This window comes from Patiria miniata, unplaced genomic scaffold (genome assembly GCF_015706575.1).
Source record: "Patiria miniata isolate m_02_andy unplaced genomic scaffold, ASM1570657v1 HiC_scaffold_2, whole genome shotgun sequence".
NCBI classification, from domain to species: domain Eukaryota; kingdom Metazoa; phylum Echinodermata; class Asteroidea; order Valvatida; family Asterinidae; genus Patiria; species Patiria miniata.
In genome coordinates, this window is record NW_024037058.1 from 16,837,138 (window position 1) to 16,861,934 (window position 24,797).

At 39.9% G+C, this 24,797-nt stretch overlaps 1 protein-coding gene across 2 annotated transcripts in view; it reads left to right on the top strand.

The window, feature by feature from the left end:
* The window catches only part of LOC119726697 (plexin-A2-like), a 92,869-nt gene that overhangs the window by 33,023 nt on the left and 35,049 nt on the right, over nt 1-24,797 (top strand). For both annotated transcript variants that reach the window (XR_005270852.1, XM_038198496.1), the window contains exons 5-11: nt 2,192-2,304; nt 7,459-7,594; nt 13,332-13,503; nt 16,637-16,845; nt 17,754-17,873; nt 18,873-18,974; nt 21,280-21,373. Coding sequence is in view for 1 of the 2 variants with exons in the window: in XM_038198496.1 (XP_038054424.1) it covers nt 2,192-2,304; nt 7,459-7,594; nt 13,332-13,503; nt 16,637-16,845; nt 17,754-17,873; nt 18,873-18,974; nt 21,280-21,373 (946 nt within the window). In the remaining variant the exon portion in view is untranslated. The remainder of the gene's footprint in view (nt 1-2,191; nt 2,305-7,458; nt 7,595-13,331; nt 13,504-16,636; nt 16,846-17,753; nt 17,874-18,872; nt 18,975-21,279; nt 21,374-24,797) is intronic.

The following is a 24,797-nucleotide window of genomic DNA, read 5'->3' on the forward strand; positions in this document are numbered from 1 at the left end:
ATTAGGGATCCTGTCCTGATATACATGCAGAAACAAAACTCGGTCTTATAATTCACAATGTACATTATGTAGGTACGGTACATGATGTGCCTGTATTGGTACAATTAAGATGTTTTCCTGTCCGTGCTCGGATACTACACTCCACGTATGCGAAGTAGCAATGGAAGGAAAGTGCAGGCGCCGGGCTTTGATGGCTGTTTGCCCTAGGGCCAATTTCATGCATGCATAGGCTTCTGTTTTACAACATGGACCCCTCTCCCCTACATGACTGTACCACTACTGGAAAGTCCGTCTGAGTATAAAAGCATTGCCAGACCTGCACACATATTATTACCATACATGTATGCACTACAGGTAGGCCTACTGTGTTGCCTGAGGAGTGTACATGGCAAGGTTTTTTTTTTTAGGTACAATTTGATAAGTCTTCTTGTGTATCAACAACAAAATGATAACGATGTTTCAATCATCGTTGATGATTTTGCAGGAAAAAAAATATACTTTTTAAATAAGTACCATAAATAATTACAAGTACCAATGAAAATTCTTGCGAACTTTAAATTGTATTCTGACATTAAAGTTATTTTAGGGTAGATTACAGACATTGTTTTTTTTATTTACAACATACAGCACGTATTTTGGCAATTGTTTAGAATGAGGAATATTGCAATGTTTTACTCGGGTGACCTGAAATTGGTTATCTTTTAAATACCATTCCAGTTGTACATGTACAAATGTACATTGCAAGTGAGCACGATACATGTAAGCACATGTTGGAATTTAGATGAACTGTAAAAATTGGCTTGTAACAAAATCTTAGAAAGACACTAGTTTTGCATGCATGCAGAAAACCAATAGATTTTGAAATATATGTACAAGTGGGTTTTCCCCAGATCCTTGGATGATAGGGGAAAACCAGGACATTTCGTCAACACTTCATGTGGGGGGTCTTCAATGAAAAACAATTGTGTTACATCCATGGTTACATGTGTGTGCCAAGAAATGTCTGGGGAACAACCAGGACATGGCAGCTGAACAGCTTGGGATTTTTCCAACCGACGTCCTCTTTAGAAACATGATCCCATATTTCCAAGTAAACAACAGCACATTGTGTAATTTTACACATTCATGGAATTATCCAAAGATACCGACTTTTGGCACAATTTCTATCAAAATCTTCATGAAAAACACTAACTAACCCTGCTGAATCCAACAGGATCCAACTATATCATAAACCTGTTGAAGCCTGTTGGATTGAGCAGTAAACCCCTGGTACAAATTTACACATACAGATTCAGAGTGGGATTCTGTTTACTGATAAATAATGCCAAGTTGCACTCTGTTGGATCCAGCAGACAATAAAAATTAGGCACAGTTGGATTCTGTTGGATTGAGCAGGAAGTAACCGTTGGACACTGTTGGATTTAGCAGGGTAGTCCTGAGGAACCCTTAGGGTGTTAGGGTTAGGGCACACTATGCGGGATATTATAGGAAGGGGATATACACGTACATGTATAAAGACAGTAGAAACATAGAAGCAAGGAAAATATCAGGTAGCCCTGGAAAAGACACCCTAAGAAAAGACAGAAAAAGATGTACATTGTGTATTCCACATGAGAAATCTTGGAATGTGCCGGGAAAGGAGGAGCGGTGTTTTATTTTCCTGAATTGAGATACATGTACAAAGGCAGGGTCTGTGGCACTAATCAGATGTAGACGGTCCCTGAGTGTCAGGGAGGTTGGATTTTACGGCAGCCATTGTTAAATTCTCAAGACAGGAAATATTTGCTTCAGTGGCTTGGGGGGAAGAGGGGGGGGGGGGGTAGTACAGACGCTGTCAGTCTTGTGTGTGTTACCTGGGTGATGTGTAAATTAAAGGTGCTCATTGGTTTGAGTGATACATGCACTGTATGTGAAATGTTTCGATATAAATTTGGGATTCATGCAATTAACACATTTCATGTTTTGTGTTCGCTCGTATGACACTGTTTCGTGTTCGTGATTGACCTGTGATGAACTCGACCACATCATTGCCAAGATACTTGCCACGAACTCACAAATTTGTGTTGGCATTCGATTCATTCCTTAAGTGTTCATGTGTGCTGTATTTGTGCAGAAAATGCTAAGAAAATGTGTTCAATAACGACGTTTTAAAAACTTTTACCTTTATTGTTTTTGTTGTTGTCATGCACAGATCCATAAGATTCCTGTGGAGGACTGCTCCGCTCACACAACCTGTGAGGATTGCCTGGGTGTTGGCAACGGTGTAGGAGATCCCTACTGTGGCTGGTGTTCACTCCAAAAGAAGTAAATATGACACATAAACCAAACCCGGGAACGCTAGCAATTCTACCATTAAAACCCCCAGCAAATGGCAAGAGCATTGTGCTAGCTATTGTTCAGATAATCCGTCACTGGGAAGTTGCTTTGTACAATAGCATACACAATGGTTTCTCCATTGAAGGGGGCCTCGAGAGTATACAGCGACCACGTGCCCAGATTTGTCTATACTCTGTCTATTCTCACCAGAAACTTGTGTTGAAACCTGCACTGAGACTACATGTAATCAAATAGTACCGTTTTGTTGAATCAAAGTATAGGTACATGTAGCTAGATGTTAAATAGTTGAAAACCATAAACAAAAACCGGGAAGTGTATACCCTTTTCACAGGTTTGCAACATTGCTACTGTTGCTAGCATCGTGACTTTGGGTGTGATCCCTGGCTACATGGCATATACGGGTTAATGGCTTCTGACTAGCGCCCCTTGAACAAAGACATTGACAAATCGGGGGTACCACCAACACGGGGCTGGATAGCTCAGTTGGTAGAGCACCGGAACGGCAATCAGGAGGTTGCAGGTTCAAACCCCGCTCTAATCAATTTCTAGTCAGTTTCCATTTGTGGTTTATTTGAAAGTTTATACTCATTAAAGAAAATGCAAATATACCTTTTAAAACACATTCAGCTCATGTAAGCACACCTCCCCAAACACCTCAATACACACTTATTTTATTGAACCAAATGTAACCAGAATCCAGTGTCTGTCATCATTGATAATGTCACAGAGCTCTTACTGTTCACGATGAAACTGGATATGTCTCTGAATAGAGCGTGGAAGTTGATCTCAAATACGGCACATCCGGGCACCGTGTGTAGGATCTACAACGTGTGCAACGCCCAATCTTTTGCAAATGCAAAATTATGTTGTCTCCTGAGAAGGCATATATCCAGTCCAGGGCAATGAATGGGCTCAGTTTAAGAAGAAAGCATTACAATTTACAACATTATGAACATATTGCGAATCGATGACTGTAATAAAGCGAAACATTTTGACCTCGACTTCCATTCAATCAATCACGCAGATAACAAATGGGTGAATTCTAACAAGGGAGTCTGTGACTAGACAAGTCAGTTTTCGTACCAAGACGTTCACATGTTAACAGTGAACGCTCTTAGATAATTGATTGTTATAATTAATCTTAACCCTAACCCCTAAGGGTTCATTGGGGGTCAAGTACCAAATACAAATGTACCACAGAATACTACATGTGTTGTGCACACTTGTATGGAAAGAAATGCATACTACAGTTTACTACTCAGTAGTATTTTGTAGCTTTAGATGTGGCTAGGGTTTGCTCCCAGGTTCTCAAAATCCTTTTGCGGGGTTTGGCAGGATATAAGAAGGTAGATCCCAGTCCAGTATAAGTCGAAGAAACAAATTCGCAAATGAAGGATTTTTGAAGATTCAAAAAGAGTTTCTCAGAAATGGTTTAAGTGAGGAAAATATTGATCATTTTTTGTAAAAAAAAAAAAAAAACCAGTTGAATAAACAACAAATTCATGGGTTGTTGCAGTTTGTCAGCAGTACATGATAATTAGGTGAAAAGGAGCTTACATTCATAAAGAACTTCCTTTTATATTTTTGGGGAAAAAATTCTCCCGTCATTGAGTCCACGCAGTAATTGTGTTTTCCCCAACATCCGCAGGGTGCCGTATCTCAGCTAGAAATTCATAAACATCCCAACTCAAATGGACAAACTCTAGGTGCACATTGAAAAACGTCTGGTGTGAATCCTTCAGCAGGTTATCCCAGTAACTTGACACAATTACTGAAATTTCCCTCACAGGACAGGTCTAAGCAGATGTGGCATGGAAATGCTGGCATTCTGGTGCTGACACCCACCGAGACCGCCAAAAGAATATTCAGACGTCGCTATTACTTAGGCGTCTCTTTTCTACTCATTGGAAATTGACACGTTTTTTCCCCCCGATAGACGCAACACAGCGATACAGCACATTCTCGCTTCCTACGGGCCTATTACTTAGGAACCATTCTCTGTGGATAAACATTCCAACCCTGTTGGAGATGCTAGTAATCTAGCTGTCAGTCACCACACAAATGTTCAGCCATTATACTAAAAAAAAAATAAAAAAATAGGCCTCCCTTCCAGTTATGAGACACCCACGGCCCACTCCTCCAGAGAATTCAAATATATGGGAAACAATTCCCTACTTCCCGGAAACGGATACATATAGAAGTCGGAAACACTCCCCCCTGGTCACCCCACCCCCCTTTCTCATGCAGTGCAGAAGCACACACTGTTGCCAAGTCTATAAGGTCAGAGGTTATTCTGACTGATGACATTTTTGCAGCACATACCGTGGGGCCTGCAGGGGATTTTTCCAGCCAGTGTTCAATAGCTGCTGCATTTTGATAGTGTCGTTCATGTGCCATTTTCACACATTGGCTTGAATGTTATTTTCATAGAATATTCTGTTTTTCCTGCTGTATTTGTGTTTGAATATATCTATGTGGTGCAGCTGTATTTTCTGTGAAACCGAAGTCCTTCCTGATGTGTCAAATTATCAATATTGTTTTTATTATGCACTTCCTCATCCAGATATGTATTGCTTTTTAAAAATCCAACTTGGCATTTCTTTCTACTCAAATAGAAGCCAAGAGAAAAGCAAAAGAGTAAAATGTACATGGAGCTAAACGAATCCCAGAAAAAAAACATAAGAGACAATTTGAAACTACACAATTAAAGTACTAGACATAATTGGCCTTTGCGTGTGGGTGACAAACAAATATCCGTAAGTTAACAATATCCGGGAGTTAACTTTAAAAAATCCAAAATCGGTAGCGAGAAATGTGCATGTAAGGTTGAGGAAAAAAAATGTGTGTTTACATGTATGTTAACGCCCTAAGTCAGCAGCTTGGCCTTTAAAAAATTCAGGTACGTCGGGTTTAACAAATGTAAATACCATAAACACACAATTTGTTGGTTTAGGCCTAAATGAAAGCAATCAAATTAGTAATCATGCGAACATTTTGTACGCTACTACATGAGCATATAATTGACAAATATGATGCATTATTGTTGCTTGTTGCCAATTTTATAAGGCGTGGCCCCCCAGCATCCCTATAAATCACTACATGTACCGGGTATGTGCGGCGACGATGCGTCAAATCATCTCAGTGTAATCGAATATCAGCGCCTAACCATGAAGCCTAATAGAGTGTCACTTGATACTGCAGTTTGGTTATCACAAGAAAAACACACATATGTAAAGAATCCCAAGAAACCATCATCTAATCCTGCCCTGGAATTGGCTTAAAGATGAGAAGAAAATTAAAAACCATTGTATTAAACTCATTGTAAAAGCATATGTGCTTTCATTTTTCTCCTCTATTTTGTAAGAAGAATATTTTTTGGCACTGTGCATTGTGATTGATCTGTTGTTACCGGCACACGCGAATGCAACATGAGAACCCATGTATACAACTGTAGACCATTCATCGCAGGGCTTGGTCTAAACATGTGTATTTTTCATTTTAATAATTTTTTTCCCCCTGAGCATTGTTGGAGCAAGAGATCGGTTTCAGTTTTGATAATTGATCGTCGTCGTTTGTTAATGAAAAGTCTCGACTATCAGAGAATTCTGGCAGCTTATTCCATTCATCATTATTTGCTTTGCAGCAACAAAGGCCTTAAACAAAAATATGATCTGACAAAAATTTGGGCATCGCATTGTGGTTGTTTTTCAAGGAACACTCTGTTTGTGCACTGCTTTTTCTTCACCTAATTAGTCATTCGTGTAAACATGTCTACCCGGTTTATAAGCATCGTCGATATCAGAATTAAATAATGAAAGGTTTGCGGAATAATTTCTCAACTAAGCGAATGGTTCTGAGAAGAACCAGAGGTATGAACTCGACGTTCCCGGTCAGTATGCTCTGACCGTCTTCAGGAGAGTGCCTAAACTCTTAAGATATCAGAATTTTCAATAATTGATATATCAGAAATCCAATATCGAGAATATTTGATATATCGATTATCCCATGTAAAAGTTAAAGACCATAAAGATGACACTTTGATTTAAAAAGCCCAAAATCTGTAACGGGGCCCGACAGGAAAAAAAAGTGGACCCCAAATTTATAGAATGCCCCATATGTTCGTGCAGTTGCCGTAATGGGCCAGTATGTGAATAATTTGTGACAGACATGTTCATGACATACATGTACATGTAAGTCCATGTCTTGTCTGAAAAGTCAATGGTTTCCTTCCTCCCTGATCCCTCAAAGTCTATCGGGAAGTTTTGGAAGATTGTTGAGGATTGAGGAATGTAAATCCTTGTCAGTATTACTTTGAATGGGACTTGATGCCCTTCGGAAGTTCACAGTAACATATATTGAAGGCACGTAGGAACATTGTTGATCAGCCGGAATGGGACCTACTGAATTTTAATGAGAAAAACCTGACTCAAAGTGAAGATAGGAATGGTACCAAATACCCAATGAAACTATTCTGCCTGAAATGGTATTGTTGAGGTAAAAAAATCATCGATGGTGTTTTAAAAGTGTGCCTGTGGGCACACTGTTTTAGTTGTACAGAAAGTCCTGTATATTTTTGTACACTAAATCATTAAGGCCTCAGGAATGTACAGGGAAAAAATGCACAAAATATCTCGCTTTGTTGTAACCTCCAATGTCCCACTCTCATATCCCAAATTTGCAGTTAATTATACCTCGTTATTGTGGAAAGACCTATACAGGGGGAATCAAAAAGAAAGTGACCAAATTAGACCAACAAAAAAATATTGTTAACCGTACAGAGTCCAAATCATGGAACTGCTAAGCACAGTTTAAAGCACAGAAAATTCTTGCTTAGCAAAAATGGTTACCAGCCAAAATGGCATGTGACATATTGCTTCCAGCCGGTCCTCAGCTGATTTCTGCTTAGCACAAAAATTTGCTAAGCATTCTAGGTCAGCAGTTCGAGAAATTGGACCAAAGTTTAAAAAAATTCCCTTGAAACTTGCAGCTGTGCAAGATGGAATTGAAATTAATCTGGAAATTGCTTAGCACAGACAATATTTTCTGAGCAAAAACAGCCAAATGTACAAGTGTACTGCTCCTAGCAGTTTCTTAACAAATTGTTTTCTTTGAATCTTGCAGCTGCACAAGACGGAGTCAGACCGAGTGCGCCGGGTCCGAAGACCCTTCCAATCTACGCTGGCTGGGCAAACTGGACCAGTGCATCGCCATCCTATCCGTGGAGCCACCCAACACACCCAGCACCAGAGCGCAAGAGGTAATTTAGATAGGCAAATTGCGTGTAATCCCAGGCTGGGGCTAGCCGGACTTGAGGGATTTGCCCTCCTAATTTCTTGTCATTTTATCTGCGCGTCCAATCAAACCGTTGCAATCTGCCCGCCCGTAGGGATTTTATTCCCCGTTCCCTTGTGGCAGGGATGAGCAAGCAACAGTGGAATCAAGTTTCTTTTTTTTCCCCAGGTCTAATGATATGCATTCGGTTTGGTCCACGTGGGATATCTTGTCAGTGATGTACCGGTACACATACCAAGTAATTTTTAGCGTGGTACATGTGTGCATTTTAGGTTTGTGAGCATACTTTGGGAATTGCATGCTCCCCAAAATAATCAAAATGATCATAACATTGCAGAATCCATCTTTGAAATATTACATGCACATATACACGTATGTATTTGTGGCAAGGTGGTAAAATTACTGATTGTATATTGGTTTAAAACATAAAAGTGGCTTAATCTTTTGATCTGATTATTCTCAAAGACATCGCCTTTTAGGGGAGATTCTGCTTTGATCAAATTATGGGGCCCTCTGATTCTTACCATTTGTGAATTTCAGGTCAGTCCATTCGCTAAGCATTTTGCAAGGAGCTTTAAGTACATTGTATCTTATGGCTGAAACAAATGCCTTTCTACACAGAAAGCCTTCAGACTTGAGTGTACATGTTATTTCCATGATAAAGTCTCAAAACACATTGCATCTTTAAAGCTGCTAATAATCAGTGTTTAGATTGTCAAGGAAAGCGAGACAGGTTTAAACCAAAAAAAAAAAAAAAAAATCCCTGTAAAAAAAGAATAAGGGTAGCCACTCTACACAGACTGTACGTACACGCTGATTACCAGTGATATCTATCCATCTCAATCTGGAGTTGACTAGCAAACAACCCGCACTTCCTATATGATCTCATTGAGCCAACACACTAGGCAGGCTACGGGGTAATATATCACCTGCGTCCCACAATGCTGGAGTGCACTGTCAACAACGTCTTTGTCTTTTGTACACAATCCTGTGATTAAATACGTGTCAGAATTACATTTCAGGAGGCCTTTTTAAGAAATAAGCCCTTAGATCAGGAGTCAATACACATTTTTTGAGGTTTTTTTTTTACATTGGGCAACTTGTTGAGGCTGCTTTGAGAAATCAGGAATTTAAGTTTTATGGAAATTTTGCCATAATCTGCAGACTAAAAAGAAATTAAAAATATATATTTCCATTTTGACAAACAGTTCTGGAAAAGAATTTGTCTTGAAGAATAAATAAAACAAAAACAAGAATATTGAATTCATAGAATAACAATAGGTTTTGGGCTAAAGCCCAACACCTAATAAATAGAAATTGTCATGTACATTGTAATGTTACTGGTTATACTTATTACCCTGGATTTGACATTTGGGAGACATCCCCATAGACTTGTGCACAAAATTTTTCAAACTTAAATGTGCCCTAACCCAATTTTCCCTTGCCCTTTTTCCATGAAATTTGGTATGTTTACTAATTAAAACACGAGCAACAAATATAATCTAATTGCGACAATAAAACTGTGCCTCTAAAGGGGGGCTGTGACATTAGGGAGACATGAAAATGTCTCCCTAATGACCGATGTCTCCCATCGTGTGAAGAAATTATGATAACGTGTCTCCTTAGTGGTACCTTTACACATATACAGTGTATCTGTAGGACTTCTTTTATATGGCATTATTTTTTAAAAGGAGAACAGAACCCAAACAGTGTTTTTAGGGAATAAGTGTGTCATTGACATGCTGACAAAAAATCAATAGATCCATTTTATGGATTTTGTCGGTTATTGAACAAAAAAACTGCTTTGCCCCCCCCCCCCGAAAAACTACACTTTGCAGGCCTTTTTGATTTTTAACCCTAACTCCCTAGGGGATATGCAAAATCGTATTAAAATTGGAGGATTCAGGACTGTTAGGGCTATAGAAAGGTATTTTGTGCTCCGAGTGAATATAACTTTAAAAAGTATGGAATCACATTGGAAAGGGATCTCCTTTTGTTCTAACTTTGCAACATTTCGTTCCATACATCGTTGGCCAATTTTGTTGTATGCAATGTCTGAATGGGAAAGCTCCTAAATTACCCCCTTCTCAAAAGTAGTACATTTTTTTTGAATTTCTGAAATAACACTTTTTGAATCTTGAGTGAAAGACATTATCGGTATAGAAAAAAAATGCATCTGCCAGACCTTTCATCAAATTTTCAGTCCCGTTTTGAAAATTGACAATCTCATCCCTAACACTTGTCAATGTGAATTTCCTTTTTTCGGGATGCCTCACCCAAACGTATGTTTATTCAACCGTTTCGAGGTACATACAACTGAGAGTCAGTGTACACGTTGTTTATTCTAGGGCTGTCCATTTTCGAATAATTTAGTATTTGATAATTCGAAACTGTGTTTGACCAAATATTCGAAACCAGCCGATCAGGTTTACACACGCCAGATGCAACAGCGTGCCGCGCCCATCAAATGTTGTAGGCAAAGTGCCCCGGGTAAAATATGCATGCAGTGATCGATGTTATGGGTCGCTGGAATGTTTTGCAGTTAGGAACTGTCAAGGGCCTTTAACCTGCTAAAAGGAAAACAATGAACTGCCGTCCACAAAAAAGTTGCTGTCACCGTTGACAAACAGTGGCATCTGACAAAATAGCACTGCAAGTTTACGATTATAATAACATCACAGTCGTGTACATGCATAGTTTTTTCTTTCGAATACTCGAACAGGTAAAATGCTTTTCAAATATTCGGTTGTTGATCGAATTTATGATTATTCGGCATATTTGGGACAGCCTTAGTTTATTTCCAGTTCTAGTTCATGCAGTATGAAAGAAACGTTCTAGTTATTTTACCAAAAACTGAAAGAAAAGGTAGATAATATAACATGGTTTAAAGAGAACAGTCAGCATTTGTGGTTTGCCTTGAAAAAAAAAAAGGAACAAGTCACAGGGAAATCTAAATGATATCCAATATATCCTATCCTGGTAATTGATGGGTTTACCAGCCCAGGATTTATGGTATTGACCCGGACACGCTGAGGGGGAGAAGTTGACTTTTGTTCAAGGTTGGACACTTGTCAATCTTTCTTCTTTTAATAGGAAAACCTCCAAACCAAAACTGCAGAGTGGTCAAATATTTTTTTGGTGGTGTTTTATTCTTTTGCTTTCGGGGGGAAAAGTGCACTGTCGGTTGTGAGAAATTGAGACCTAAAACTTGGCAAGCTTCCAGGGTTTGGGAAGACTGAATGTTATTGTGGTTTCTGGCCTGCATTGTTCAACAAATGTGTCTTATCCTGTAGGACATGACTGAAATTAACAGGAGATCGTAAATTAGACAGTTGTTTTCGTATTGGAATGGACAATGTCCAGTGTGTATGTACCGGTACATTTAAGTGTAATACTGAAGTTGTGTTTGTCTTGGAAGTGGAAACAAATCAAACGGGACTTTGTATAATTTGTTTTGAAAGGCATTGATCTGAAGTATTTATTGCTGTACTGAAACTGTCTGTAAATGTTTGTTTTGTGAGGTAATGTAGTTAGGTTTCTAAATCAAAACTAACATTGGCAATAAAAATAACATATTTTTGGTTGTTATTTCCCCTCGGAATTGAAACTGATGAAATTGAAAGCTTGTTATTAAGAGACTCTTCGTCTCATACAGTGGGGCTGTTTCGTTTTTGTCAAGTGTAGTTTTGGGAAGTTGGAAGGAGGGTCTGGGAAGCATTTAGTGTAGGGAAGAGTGGGGTTAGTTGGAGGGCGGGATACATTGAAACATTAAGTTTTTCACCTAACCCCATAGGTACAGATGGGGTACCCTTATTAAGTTGGAACACCTGAGGTGATTTTGTTCAATGTGGATTTTTAAAGTTATTGTTTCTTCAGTAAAATCTGTTATTGTTTTATGCGGATGTTTTTGTGAAATCGCTCTAACTAACCCCACTCTCCCCTGTTTCCAAGTGCTGCAGTCAGTTCTACTGGAAACTGAAATAATAAGATGATGAAGCAGCCAAAGCACCAAGGGTATTTAGAGAAATGCTTTGAATAAGTAAGAACACGGGCGTTTACCGGTACAAGTAGATGCACATCTTGAGAAAGGTGTACTGAAAATATATGACTGCAAAAGGACAGAATAGACCTTAGACATAATGACGTCTCGCTTTGTTCACATGTGCGCGCTTTGCTATGGGAGCCAGGTGGGGATGATTAGCTGGCGTCCCCATTGGCTCCCATAGGAAAGTGCACATGTATTTTTTTGATGTATTACTTTTAGGTCTATTACCATGGACTTAAGCCCGAGTCCTTTTTAAAAAAATAGTCTGTCTTACATTTATATGTGTACATGTATGTATTCAACCTACTGTAAGTTACAAATAGTCAGGTTTGTACGCATACATGTAATTAAAATCTCCATTATTCAGACCATTAATTCTTTCTACTCTCTGAGGCTTAATTCCTGTTGAGTTTTTTTTTCATGGAACTCGGCAATGGACTTGACTAAGGAATAGATAGGTGCGGACATCGGGGATTTTTTTTACATGGGCTTATCTAGCTCTTCCAGACCTATGTTCTTGAAACTCAATGGTTCTTGAGTCTGGAGTGCTGAATGGTAACACATAGCAACCGATGAAAACTGGTGTGCAAATGAGTAGATATTTTCATCGGATGACATCAGCCCGCCCCCACCTATAGTTTATACAGGCATGCAACTTTTCCTCAGATTAGCTGATTTCCTCTTTTGTTCAAAAGTTAAAAAAATGAAAACACTGTGCAAAGTCTTCTGAAGTCTTGGAATTTCCTTGTGTTATTTGTTTGGTGGCTTTACAGTTGCATACCTGTTGATCGTGTCCGCCCATGCACAAAAATCTGTCTTGAAGTTTTATCATACATGTACTTACACATGATTTATCCTTGGGCTTTCTGAGTAAAGAGGGCAAAGGAAAAATCCATTTAGGTCCCCCCCCCCCCTCCCCTCCTCTCGGGACCCCCTCTCAGTTTCTGGAGGAAATCTGGAATGGGTGAGGCCCAACATTCTCCCGAGAATCCAAAAGCAAAAAAAAAAATCGGGATTCCGGGAGGATATCGGTATCTGGATTAGAAATATCTGAATGACTGTCTGTCCATGTCAACTCCTCAGACTTCCCATGTAATCCAATAGCTAGGAGGAAATTCACTCAATCACCCGGACCCTACTTAGGAGAAATCTGTAATTGTCCAGCATTTGGGACCGGGTGGGTACTCCGGATGGCATTTCCTTAATGTGAAGGGTGTTTCATTTCATCAGACATGTTTTTTTTCCCTTCTGGTTCGAATGCAGTTTAGGGACGGGGATAATCAGGCCTTCAAAAAGTTCTCCTCTGTCAACCCCATTCACACTGAAAGGAATGATAGCGACTAACTAAATATAATTCAAAAGTCAGTATGAATTTAAAATGTCCTTGCCTTAATCCTAGGGCCATTTGGCTGGGAACCATCCTCAATCCTGCCAAATTCTCCAACTGCCACTGTGTAAAAGTTAACATGATTTCCCTTTTGTCTGTTTTTTAGTTAGTGGTCCAAACTTTCTGGTTAGAGCTATTGTCTAAGTCTTCACCAATTTATTTACAACTACCCGGTACTTGGGCACAAACTGACAATAGACATAGCCATAGCTGAACACCCATTTGGGACACGGCTTACATGTACGTTACTTCACTCTTTTATATTTGTAGTTGACGCTGAAAACCAGAGGCCTACCCCAACTGGATCCAACCACTGACTTCGTCTACAAGTGTAAGTTTGGAAATCTGCCTATGCAGCCTACTACGGTAGACTTCACAACCAACACGTCCTCGGTCCGATGCTTGACACCCCCTAGTGACCAACTGCCGTCAACAGTGCAAGGTAAAACCAGAAAAGAGAAGAAGAAAAATAGCCGATTTAAAAAAAAAAGAGCAAAACTTACACCAGAACTGTCTTTTATCTGAATACCGATTTGTCCTTGTGGAATGTATATTTTTCAAGACAGATGAAAACTTACAAATCCCTAAAACTTATTTCCCAGCAGTGTAACTACCGGAGGTGTTAAGGCGTCTAAGCTTCCTCTTGGGCTGCAAGAAAATAGGAAGAACATGTAGAAAAACACGGCAAATGTGTGATAACCCCCCACCTTCTACCCCTCTTGGCAGCTAAACCCTCCTCTTGATCTAAATCTGCATCCGCCTCTGCTTCCCCTCACAAAAAAATTCTTGCAGACAGGGTTGTAAGGCATCGCAACTTCTAGGCTACTTATTTTGGGAACTCCAAATGTGGAGACACTTGAAAGTTTCCACACAAAAATCAAGCAGGCTTGAGACCTTTTTGAATTTTGAAAACTGTGTTTGAGACCTTTTTGAATTTTGAAAACTGTGTATGAATCACAAAGAATGACATTATGAACATAGAAAGTAATAGGAAAGCATTACAAATTGTCAGGTTTTCAGACTGTTTGTATGTTTTATTCAACTGACAATCATAAACCCTGAGACAACCAGGAAATATGGTTTCCCTGTCTGTCAGTTAATGTTGCCTGACTTTGGTAATATGCCACTCAGCTTTTCCGCTGAGCCAATTATCTGAGACACTGAAACCTGAAAAACCGAGGGCCAAGGACTCGGGAATAAACCATCGTAAACATCCGACAACTGGCTCCGATTATGAAATGCATGTAGGAATTGAATGACATGAGTTAGCAACTGGTACTTCAATTACTTCGGTGCACTAGCTGTGAGCATTGTGCAGCCAATAATGCGATAAACGTCCAGGGTAGAATCCAGCATGTCTCCGGATTATGCGTGAATGCGTGTCGGAGATGAAAGACGCTCCTCGGCTATCCTAGGTATCACCATACACATCGTGAGATTCACGCAAGGACGCTCCATTTGAGTCATGGAGAATTTCCTCTCGGCACTGGCACGGGCAGAGCGAGGTCTTTTTTTCCTTCTTTCATTTGGGGTAATCCGTCTGCGGTGTGCACACGATGACATCGCTGATATATTCCATCAGTGGTGGTTGTGGATCTTCCCTTGGGCGCGTCCGAAATAACATTATCATTACCTGGAGGTGTCTTTCTTAATAACTGCTTGCTCATACAGGAACAATGCATTGGTAACTCGCGGGGGGGGGGGGGGGGGGGGGGGGGGGGGGGGTCGTTGCGAGTTTTTTTTTAGCGAGGGATCTGTTACAGGCTTATCATGACCAAACAGAAATTTGGGCCTCAAGTTGAAGTTACCCTGGGGAATGGAAAATAAATCGAGATAACAAATCTCCTGGGTACACTCGGCAGTATTCAGTGTCCGCGCCGTTTGTTTCTGAAATTACATTAGTAGCGCTGACTTTTATTGGCTGCGTAACTTCGTTAGCGTACTTTTTTTTGAAGTAATGTTACATTGTTGTGAGAGGTTGTTTTCTTCACTATGTGAGAAATTGCACTGAGTCAAAGCTTACTGCAATTAACCTTATAATGAACCATTGTTATTCTGACTGCCGTTGCCCTACCTTCAGGACTTAAGGGAACCTAAGGGTAACAGTTGCTATTGATACACCTCATTTTGGGTCGAGTTCCCTGAATGTATTTTATATATTGTGAACTGTTGAATGCGATGGTGCCAGACTATTTATGCATTCTAGCCTCACTTTCACTTTCTTTTAAATGTGGTTTAAAAACATTAGGGTGTTTTTTATTCACAACTTTCAATTATTCATCAGAGCAGACTGGTGTTAATTTGTAATTAATTTTATTGTCATTGCTTTGATTTCTCGTCGCAAGTTCCAAAAATGAAACTTTTGCCTCGCTTTCAATTTAATATGGCCGACTCGTGAATAACAGCCCATGTACGGTTCTCCTGATTACTATCGCATCTCGACTATTGCATGTTGTGATTTGATCTTACAACTGTGTGATGCATGCTTTCCATTGATTTCATTTCCGTGCCTACCGTACATGTAAATTTGCAAGAAAAAAATGATTGCCGTGGAACTGATTATTCGTTTCCCCCATTTTCAAGGATAAAATTATATATTTACGAGTGTCAAGTACATGTACCAAAGCAAAACGTGAGTCCAAATGACGTTTCAATAAATATTATTATAGTTTCAATTGCTACTTGTATTGCAAGTTCCGTGGAAAGGGTTCATATTTGACTGCATGCAACACTGCACGCAACACTGAACCACTATATCATATATTTTTATTGAGATCATGACATTTACAAACTCACTTGATGGACTATCCAGATGACATTGTAATCATAGTTGATCATAATAAAATAATCTTGTGCTGTTGACTGAAACACTTTTATTAGGAGGAGGAAAGACTAGGAACTGTTACGGTTTATGCTAGCTTCTTACCTATTTTGCTTTATGTTTATGAAAAAGATTCCAATGGCGAGTAAGTGAAATTGAAAAAAAAAAGACCCATCCCCAGTTTTGGGTGTGCTACTGGTAAACTTGATCACATTGACTGTAAATTTTATAAAATTGTCTGAGTAATCCCTGAGGTCTCATTGTTAGATTTAAAAAATACAGGGTGAGTAAAAAATACGAAACCCAAATGTCGGGCTATTGTTCTAGTGAAGTTCTGCATGTAGCACTTTCAAAATGTAGGATATGAAAGCCCAGTTCATAAGCTTCCACAAAAAAGGTAAGTGTTCTTTCAGCAAAACCAAAAGAAATCACGTAGGGATGTGTGTGAATGGTTTTCGTTTTGCTGAAAGAATGCACGCCTTTCTTGTGATCCGTGAACAGAACTTTAAAACGGTGGTTGTGTTTAAAATTCCGTAACTTGAAAAGTACATAAGTGATTCGAATGATTCTTGTACTGAAAGAAAGCTTATGAATTGGGCTTTCATATCCTATATTTTGAAAGTGCTACATGCAGAACTTCACTAAAACAATGGTCCCGACATGTGGGTTTCGTGTTTTTTTTTACTCACCCTGTATAATAATAGAAAGCAATTCCTCATACACTGTTCGTGTTCACTTTCTTTTTCTTTGTCAGGTTTCCTGCGTGTGGAGCTTTCCATCCACGCCACGGAGACGAGCCTAGACATAGTCAGCACCGACTTTGACTTCTACGACTGCAGCACCTTCACCAGCTGCATGGAATGCGTAGGCAATGAGTACAAGTGTGACTGGTGCATCTTCCAGAACAAGTGCATCGGCAACTCCTCATCCTGTGATCCCAATGGAATTGTCACCAAACGAGAGGTCAGTCCATATGCTTCATACCCATGCATTTTGTTTTTGTTTTCTGTTTTTGGTGTGAAGTGGCCGATTGACTCCAGAATCTTACTGCTGTGTGATGTAAAATGTACTGTTTATCAGATAGTAGGTGGAAACGTTTGGAGCTGCTCCAAACTCGATACTATCTGTGTTGTAAAATGAGGTGTTGTCTTTTTAGATAATGCTACGTGCATAATTATGAAACCCCATTAAAAGAATTGGAAAGACTGTTGCGTCCTGACCCCATATTTTTCATCATACCGGTATATCATTTCAGTGAAGGTCAGTCATTACAAAAATGTTGAAGAGACAAGAATCTGGGACTGAGAAACGTGTCCAAGTTAGGAAATACTTTGAAAATGTTCTTGGCTTGTGCACTGAGTCCACACCAACTAAGCATTTTCTGAGGTGGCACCAGGCTTGGGCTTAGGTAGTTCCTTCAACCAGTAGGGTTAATAAAATGATAATAATAAAAATAAGTGTAGTGCTTATGTTGCGCTTTCCATCGTATCAACAATCTCAAAGCACTTTACAATCATTACCCCGTTCATCAGGCCATGAGACCACACGGCAGCCGATATCAGCACTCAATCGGTCTTCGACCCTCACAGGCACCCATTTATACTCCTGGGTGGAAAGAAGCAATTGTAGTTGGTGTCTTGCCTAAGGGCACAAACGCCATATTCTTTGCAGGATTCGAACCCACGCACCATTGTGTGCGAGTCAAACACCGTAACCACTGGACCATGGCGTTCTACGAAAATGCGCATGCGCCTCCATTTAAGAACGCATGCGTCATGTGCGCGGTCGTGGTTCCACCTAAGAAATACAAATGGCATCTAATTTTGTTTGCCACATGAGTCTGTTGATTCTTGTTTGTTTTATTTTGACAGGGTGAACCTAACGGGGAGATGGCCTGCCCTCGTATTGTGAATGATGGCCAGGAGATCCTCATACCAGTGGGAGTCAGCAAGAGGTTCAGTGTGCCTGTTGCCAACCTGCCATTACCAAAGGTACTAATGTCTGTTACTCAAGTAGTTTTTTTTAATGAATGTACGGTTTGGCTGGACCCAATGGCCCAGCCTGTTTTCCTCTGACTGACTCACTGCCTGACTGACTGACTGACTCCCCGAGTAACTGCATAAATATCACATCGTACACTGAGACTTTCCGTTTCAGCTGGACTGGGAAAGTCTACTCAAGTCTAAATGGGCTTAACCCTAATCCCCTAGGCCCTTTTGGCTAGGAACCATCCTCAATCCTACAAATCCTCCAATTGCCACCATGTAAAATTGGATTCAGCCTCAATCCAAAAAAATTTCTGTCATTCTTGAATTTGTTCAGTGGAGGGGTGACCACTGCTTCAACCCTTCAAAATCCTCCAACAATCACTGTAAATGGGTTGAGGCAGTGCCGGTGACATTCAGAAGCAGTGCGGATGATATCCAGCATAATACAGGTCTCAATATATGCATGACTGAACAAAAACAATGCTGGGTAAAGCCTACGAACACATGTGACACATGATCCTATGACACAATGGATCCTGCAAAATCAACCAACACTTTTTGCCTAAATCCTCCCAAATCCGCCAAAACCGCCCGGAAGATTTTGGAGGATGGAGGAGAGGAGACAAAAATGCTTTTATAGCTAAGACAGCAACAGATAAATCATATTGTTTTTTTAAGTTTGTATATTTTAGTGAAACCTTATATAAATGCATTTGCCCCCAATCAGTGGTGCAGTTTAAAGGCAGATTGATCGGTGAACCTGTTAACCCAAAGAATTTTTTATCATGCACGAAACCCATTAGTTTTGCAGGACCTTTACAACATGTGATAGATCTTTATCATGCTGCCACCATTTCAGTCATGTTCCTTGTATCCAACAACAGTACTGAGTGATAACCTTTTGCTAATAGTTTCTGTGCTTAGTAGCTCCATTGCCCAGGTCTCTGTTGACTGTGATGTTTTTTTTAATTAACGGAACATGTGATGCATCGCTTATTTCAGGATGATGCAGGCTACAAGTGCGTCTTGGAATACGAGGACAGCACACAAGTGGCACCGGCCAACCGAGTCAGCGAAACTAGCCTGGAATGCCAGCCAAAACAGGTGAATGAGATGTTGAGTCTCCTGGTTATGATTATGATTCTGTATTATGTCCACATTATAAGAATACAGATACAATGTGATCCTATTCCATTGGCAATAAGAAACATAAAAAAAAATTACATAAAACAATCTCCTGACAATGGGTAGAGCATACTTTGTACTTGAGTTTTACACCGTTATTTTTCTTCAGAACCAGACATACTCTCAAAATAGATTTAATTTGCGCAATCGCAAACTTAGCCTTATTCTAAAGTCGTGGCAGTGTTCGGCACACATCTGTTTTTTTTGCACGGATTGGCTGATGAACTGGCTAAGAATGTCTACATTGATTGGCCTATCAGTCAGCGCCATCTGTTTACTGTTACCGTTGGATTGTCTGAGCATGTCTGTTGTATCTGATGCGATCTTGGAGATGGGTATTACACCTGGGGGGAGGGGGGGGGGGAGCCTGCAAAGACGCTGACAATCCAAATTCCACCAAACCGCATGCCAAATTGATGTCTGCTGTGATTAAGTGCTGACGTTGTTGTATGGGATTTCTTGCCTTTTTTCTAGTTCTAGGCTAATGCCTGGAACATTTGAGCATTATATAGACCATGTGCCCTGTGATGTCATGCCAACAGGCAAGTGCCCGGCAACACAAGCACTTATGCATCTTTTTTATGCATGTTTATTTGGCCCACCTTAAAGGGAATATACAACATTTGCAATCATCAAAAAAAAAAAAATTACCAAATTATAATGAAAATCTTACTGGACTGTTAGTGAATGACAGTCCAAAGCATCCTATAAAATCATGGCACCTGGTGTTCTGTCATTTTCAAGAAAAGTTTTTTTTTTTTTTTATCAATTTCCAACGCTGGTCGGCTGACCAGCGTTGGAAAAACACTGGCTTTTTTTCTAATACTACCCCCAATTCACCATTTTTAGTTAGTCCGCATTTTGTTTGCAATCAATTAATCTCTATGAATGGGTACAAGCCAGCTAGACTGGTTCCCTAACTTTACAATTCCCGATATCTATAAATTGCTCCCTTTCATCTTAATTGGGGTCAGGGCATCAGATTACATGAACATGATTGTTTTTCTTAGTTTTTCCAACATCTACAAACACAAAACTTCAAACAAGTCGGTGTAACAATATTTGCTATAAAAAAAAACCCTCAAATCCATGCATTTCTGAAAACTACGTCAAAAGCAAATGTTGTACTTTCCCTTTTAATAAGTCTTTGTCAACACTATTAAACCACTCATATTTCAAGAGATACACTGTACACTTGAAGCGCAGAGGAGAATCCTTTGCCGAAAGATGGCATCACGTGAGCACAACATCCACTTTTGCAAACAATTTCACATGGTCTATACAATGTAGGTAGCCTATGGAAATGCACAATCACTTATTGATGAGTAACGTAGATGCAGGCTTCAATTTGGTTGGGTACCATACAAAAAAAGGCAGTCGATTACACTTGGTTTTTAAAAATTCAATTGCAAATTCAGTTGAGATTTTTAATAGGAGTTGGTGCCTAAAATATTTAGTCTATATTTCTGCCGATGCTTGGGACTTGACCTCTTGACCAGTGGGAAAAGTGTAACTAAATATGACAACTTTTCATAACATGAACTTGAGAGTCCTAAAGAAAGTAACTTAAAAAATCTCATAAGGGGTAATTTTGCCCTTGATATTTTTTTTTTTTTTTGTTTCAAATTCTATAAAGAGGGAAGATAATGGAAATTTAATATTTCAGGTTAGGGACTAAAGGTTGAACTTTTCTAAGTATTAATAATTACCAGGGGTGTGAAATCTCAGCTTTAAAGCTGATTTCAGCTTTTGTGTGTGTTGGATTTCGCCCTTTTTTCAGCTTTTTCCCTCACTTGCTGTGTACAAAAGTATAGGAGATTTCCAAAGTTCAGCTTTTTTAAACCTTTTTCAGCTGTTTTCAGCTATTTTTATCAGTGGTCACTCACACCCTGAATTACATTTTCCTTAATGAATGTCCAATAAAAATATATAAACTAGCATTTTGAAGGGAACTTTTCTTCCTTCAGAATTTAGCAAATACCGACATTCAGCCTCCCCAAGTTCCGTTTACAAGAACACATTAACCATTTGGAATACATGTCCAATTATATTCTCTGCATTAAAAGACATCAGATTTTGTTGGTGAATCGTTAGGTGTAGTATTAATTATCCCATTTCGATTTTGAAGTATATGATTGCTTAGAAGTTTTCTGCCTTTCTAGACAAAGCCTCTTGATAAAAATATCAATCATACAAATAATTTTTTGATTTTGGCTCTTTGCAGTATGATTACACCACTGATGAGAACGATTTGCCGGTAGTTCTAACAGTGACTTGGGGCAGCGACTATAAGATTGACAACCCCGACGACCTCTCTGGTGAGTCATTCCCTTGACCTTTGACATCAGGGTCACCAAAGCTCTGCCAATTTTATTATGCTTTCAGACCGCAACAGTCTTTTAAAAGGACTGTGACCAGAAATAGTTGGAACTCTTAGTTCTGAGTCTGATAACTTAGCCATTCATGAAAAAGGGTTTTGAGTGGTTTTCCTGCCACACCAAAAAAAAAAAAAAAACATTTTAGTTTTTGTCGTTACTTACAAAGTCTAAGCTACATTGTGCCATTTAATAATAATAATACCGGAGTCTTATATAGCGCACGTATCTACCAACAATTAGGTACTCAAGGCGCTGGTAATTATGTTTATTTTTAAAGACAGGTAAATGAAGTTTAAGAGAAATATGAGACCCATTATGTAGCACCTTTATAAGGGTTTACAAGGTGCTGCGGCGCATATTGCAGCCACTGTCAGAAAAACCGGGGCAAACCCCTTCTCTCAGCGATAAGTGTTACTGGGTTCTTTAACGTGCATTACACAGCACACGGAACCTACGGCTTTAAGTCCCATCCGAAGGACAAAGCAACATTGGTAAAGTGCCTTGCTCAAGAGCACGAGGATCATGTTCCCCATCTGGATTCGAACCCATGTACCACGGCACACGAGTCGAACACCGAAACCATTGGACCACAGCCCCCATGAAGGGCCCTCAGCTCTTCACTACATTGATGTTTACCCCATGTCCATGGACGTTTTTGCTACAAACTTCCCAACTCCTAAAGAAATTCTTCACTTTACTTGGCTGAAAACTAATAGCACATTCTTTGAAGGTTTAGTGGCATCTTATTCCCAAGTTCAGAAATAGTAGCCAGATTCAACTGTCCTCAATCCTGCAAAATTTCAAAATAAAATCTTCAGGTGGATTTTTAAAGATCTAGAAGGGATCGTGTTGGAATAAAAAAAAGTTCCAAATGCGGAGGACAAATGGATTTCTTTTTTGGTTGTCTTGACTGTCAGGAGTTGTAGTTTTAACCCGATTGTGAGCTGAGAAATTCCAGCGCTGGTGCCGGAATCACATCCTAAAGGCACATCACAGCCGAGGTGTGATTTGACACATTACAAGCGTGGTGCTCAGGACCCTGGCTCCGTTTATTGCAGCAGGTCTGTCCCTACGCATCATGCTGGGTTATATGCAGTCCTGTTGACAGAGTGCCGGATGTTAACGCTCCAAGCTTGAAAATGTCACACATTTGGTTCCCATTTGTAAAAGAGGGGGGGGGGGGGGTTAAGGGGAGGACGGAGAACAGAAATGATCCCTTTTACACGGAGGATGTGTTCCACGTTATAATGTGACCCGGCTTGGAATAAACTAGCCTTTGAATTTTGGCACCTGGTTAGGAAACGCGAGCGAGGATACTAGTCATTGTGTCACTTCCCCCGCACTCAATCATAATGTTTGGCACGTCAAGGCAAGCCTAACACTATCACATCCCCGATGGGCGTGAGACTTCAATCATCAACCAAACCAGACTGATAACCCTTTTTCTTTTTTGAGGCCCCAAGTAGTTTTGACCGTTGGGGGGTTCCGGCTGTTGAAGTAAGGCCGGTGTGGACAGTTGGCAGGTGTGGACACTTGGCCAGTGTGTCAAAAGTAATACAAGCCGGCAATATTGCAGCTAATATCTCTCAGGCTGGCTAGACTCGGGGACTATCCCATTAATAAGTAAGACGATAATCCATGTGCTCTCCAAAATAATAATAATAATAATATAATAAAACTATAATAATAATGTGGTGATTATTGCACTTCATATCAAAGGTCTTAAAGCGCTTCACAATAATTGCCCCTGTTCATCAGGCCATGAGACCAGTTTATGTACATGTAGCTGCTCGAAATCAGCGCATTCTGGTCTCTACCTTCGCAGATACCCATTTATACTCCTGGGTTGAGAGAGGCAATTGTAGTAAAGTGTCTTGCCCAAGAACACAAGCATCGTTCTGCCCCCGTCAGAGTTCGAACCCACGTACCACGGCACGTGAGTCGAACACCGTAACCAATTGGACCACAGCGCTCCACAAAATCTGACCACTATGATTTGAGGGGTCAATCGCGATTTGAGATCAGACTTTTACCGACCATATTCGTATCGCTGTCTGAACAAATTTGACACTGTCAATGCATTCTGAGCACATGAGTGACAGCTCAATGCAACTATGGTTATCTGTCTTTGTGTCAAACTTAGTCTTACTGTGGCCTCTCTTGTTTCTTGACTGACCACAAGACCGCACTGCTACATTGATTTTATTTGAAATTTTCAACAAAAAAAACCTGAAAAAATCTTTCAAAGGAAAAACTGACTAGGTCCAGTTGAGTAAAGACATTAGAGAAACCCCCAACATGGAGCTGAGTAGCTCAGTTTGGTAGAGGACCGGAACAGCAGTCCAGAGGTCGCAGGTTCAAACACTGCCCAAGTCAATTTTTTGCTCAACTTTGTGAAAACAAACCGTGTTTATTTTCTTACTCTTGGCATACATCAATCAAAACAACGCCCCATTACTGCTACAAGAATCAAAATTGAAAATACCTTGCAGTATTTCCCCCAAAATAGTATCACCATAGTAGTCTGCAGTCATACATGACTTTTAGTGGTTAGAATAAAGGGACGAGTGTTGAAGGCTTTGGTGACTCACGATCCTCCTCACGTTTTCGATCGGCTCAATTTAGCAACTTTCACGATCGACCTTTTTCTCGCCCGAGGCGCAATATCCATGACTTCTGGCCAGCTCATCTGTCGCAAACTGGTACTCTAGCCAGATGTGGTTGCTCACAGCCTCTTGTGTTGCACTGTACATGTACCATTTGCCTTTCATGGTAAAAAAAAAATTCAAAAAGGGGGATATTTAATTATAGTTTAACAATTGTTAACTGATGTGATTGTGTTGGTTTTTTTTTAAACTCGAGGGATACATGGCACCCGAAGCAAAGTTAAGGGTGCCATGCCGCATCATAGCAGTCAGCAGTTGGTTTTCTAATATCATAACTGTAAATCAAAAGTATACATGTTATGACACATTTTGAAAGAAACTAATTTAACTATTTTCTTTTTCGTCGTCTACTGTAAACTTTACTTCTGGACCTGTTAAGAGGCGCGACTAACACATCTGACACATTCATGTGAATGATGTACTAGACAGCATTAAAGGTCTCATGTGATTTGGATCAAACCAAAAATATAAAAGTTCTGTCTTATTTTGAAAGAAACAAATTAAACTTTTTCACTTTCATCTACTATGACTACTGTGAGCTTTTCTGCTGGACATCCACTGTTCTGTTACGAGGCGCGACCAACACCTCCGATACGCTCATGCGAAAGGCCGTTCTAGATTTCTTTAAGGGTCATGTTTGATTTTAAAAACTTCACACATGACCCTTCTAAACCAATGAAATTGGAGTAGCCAACCCC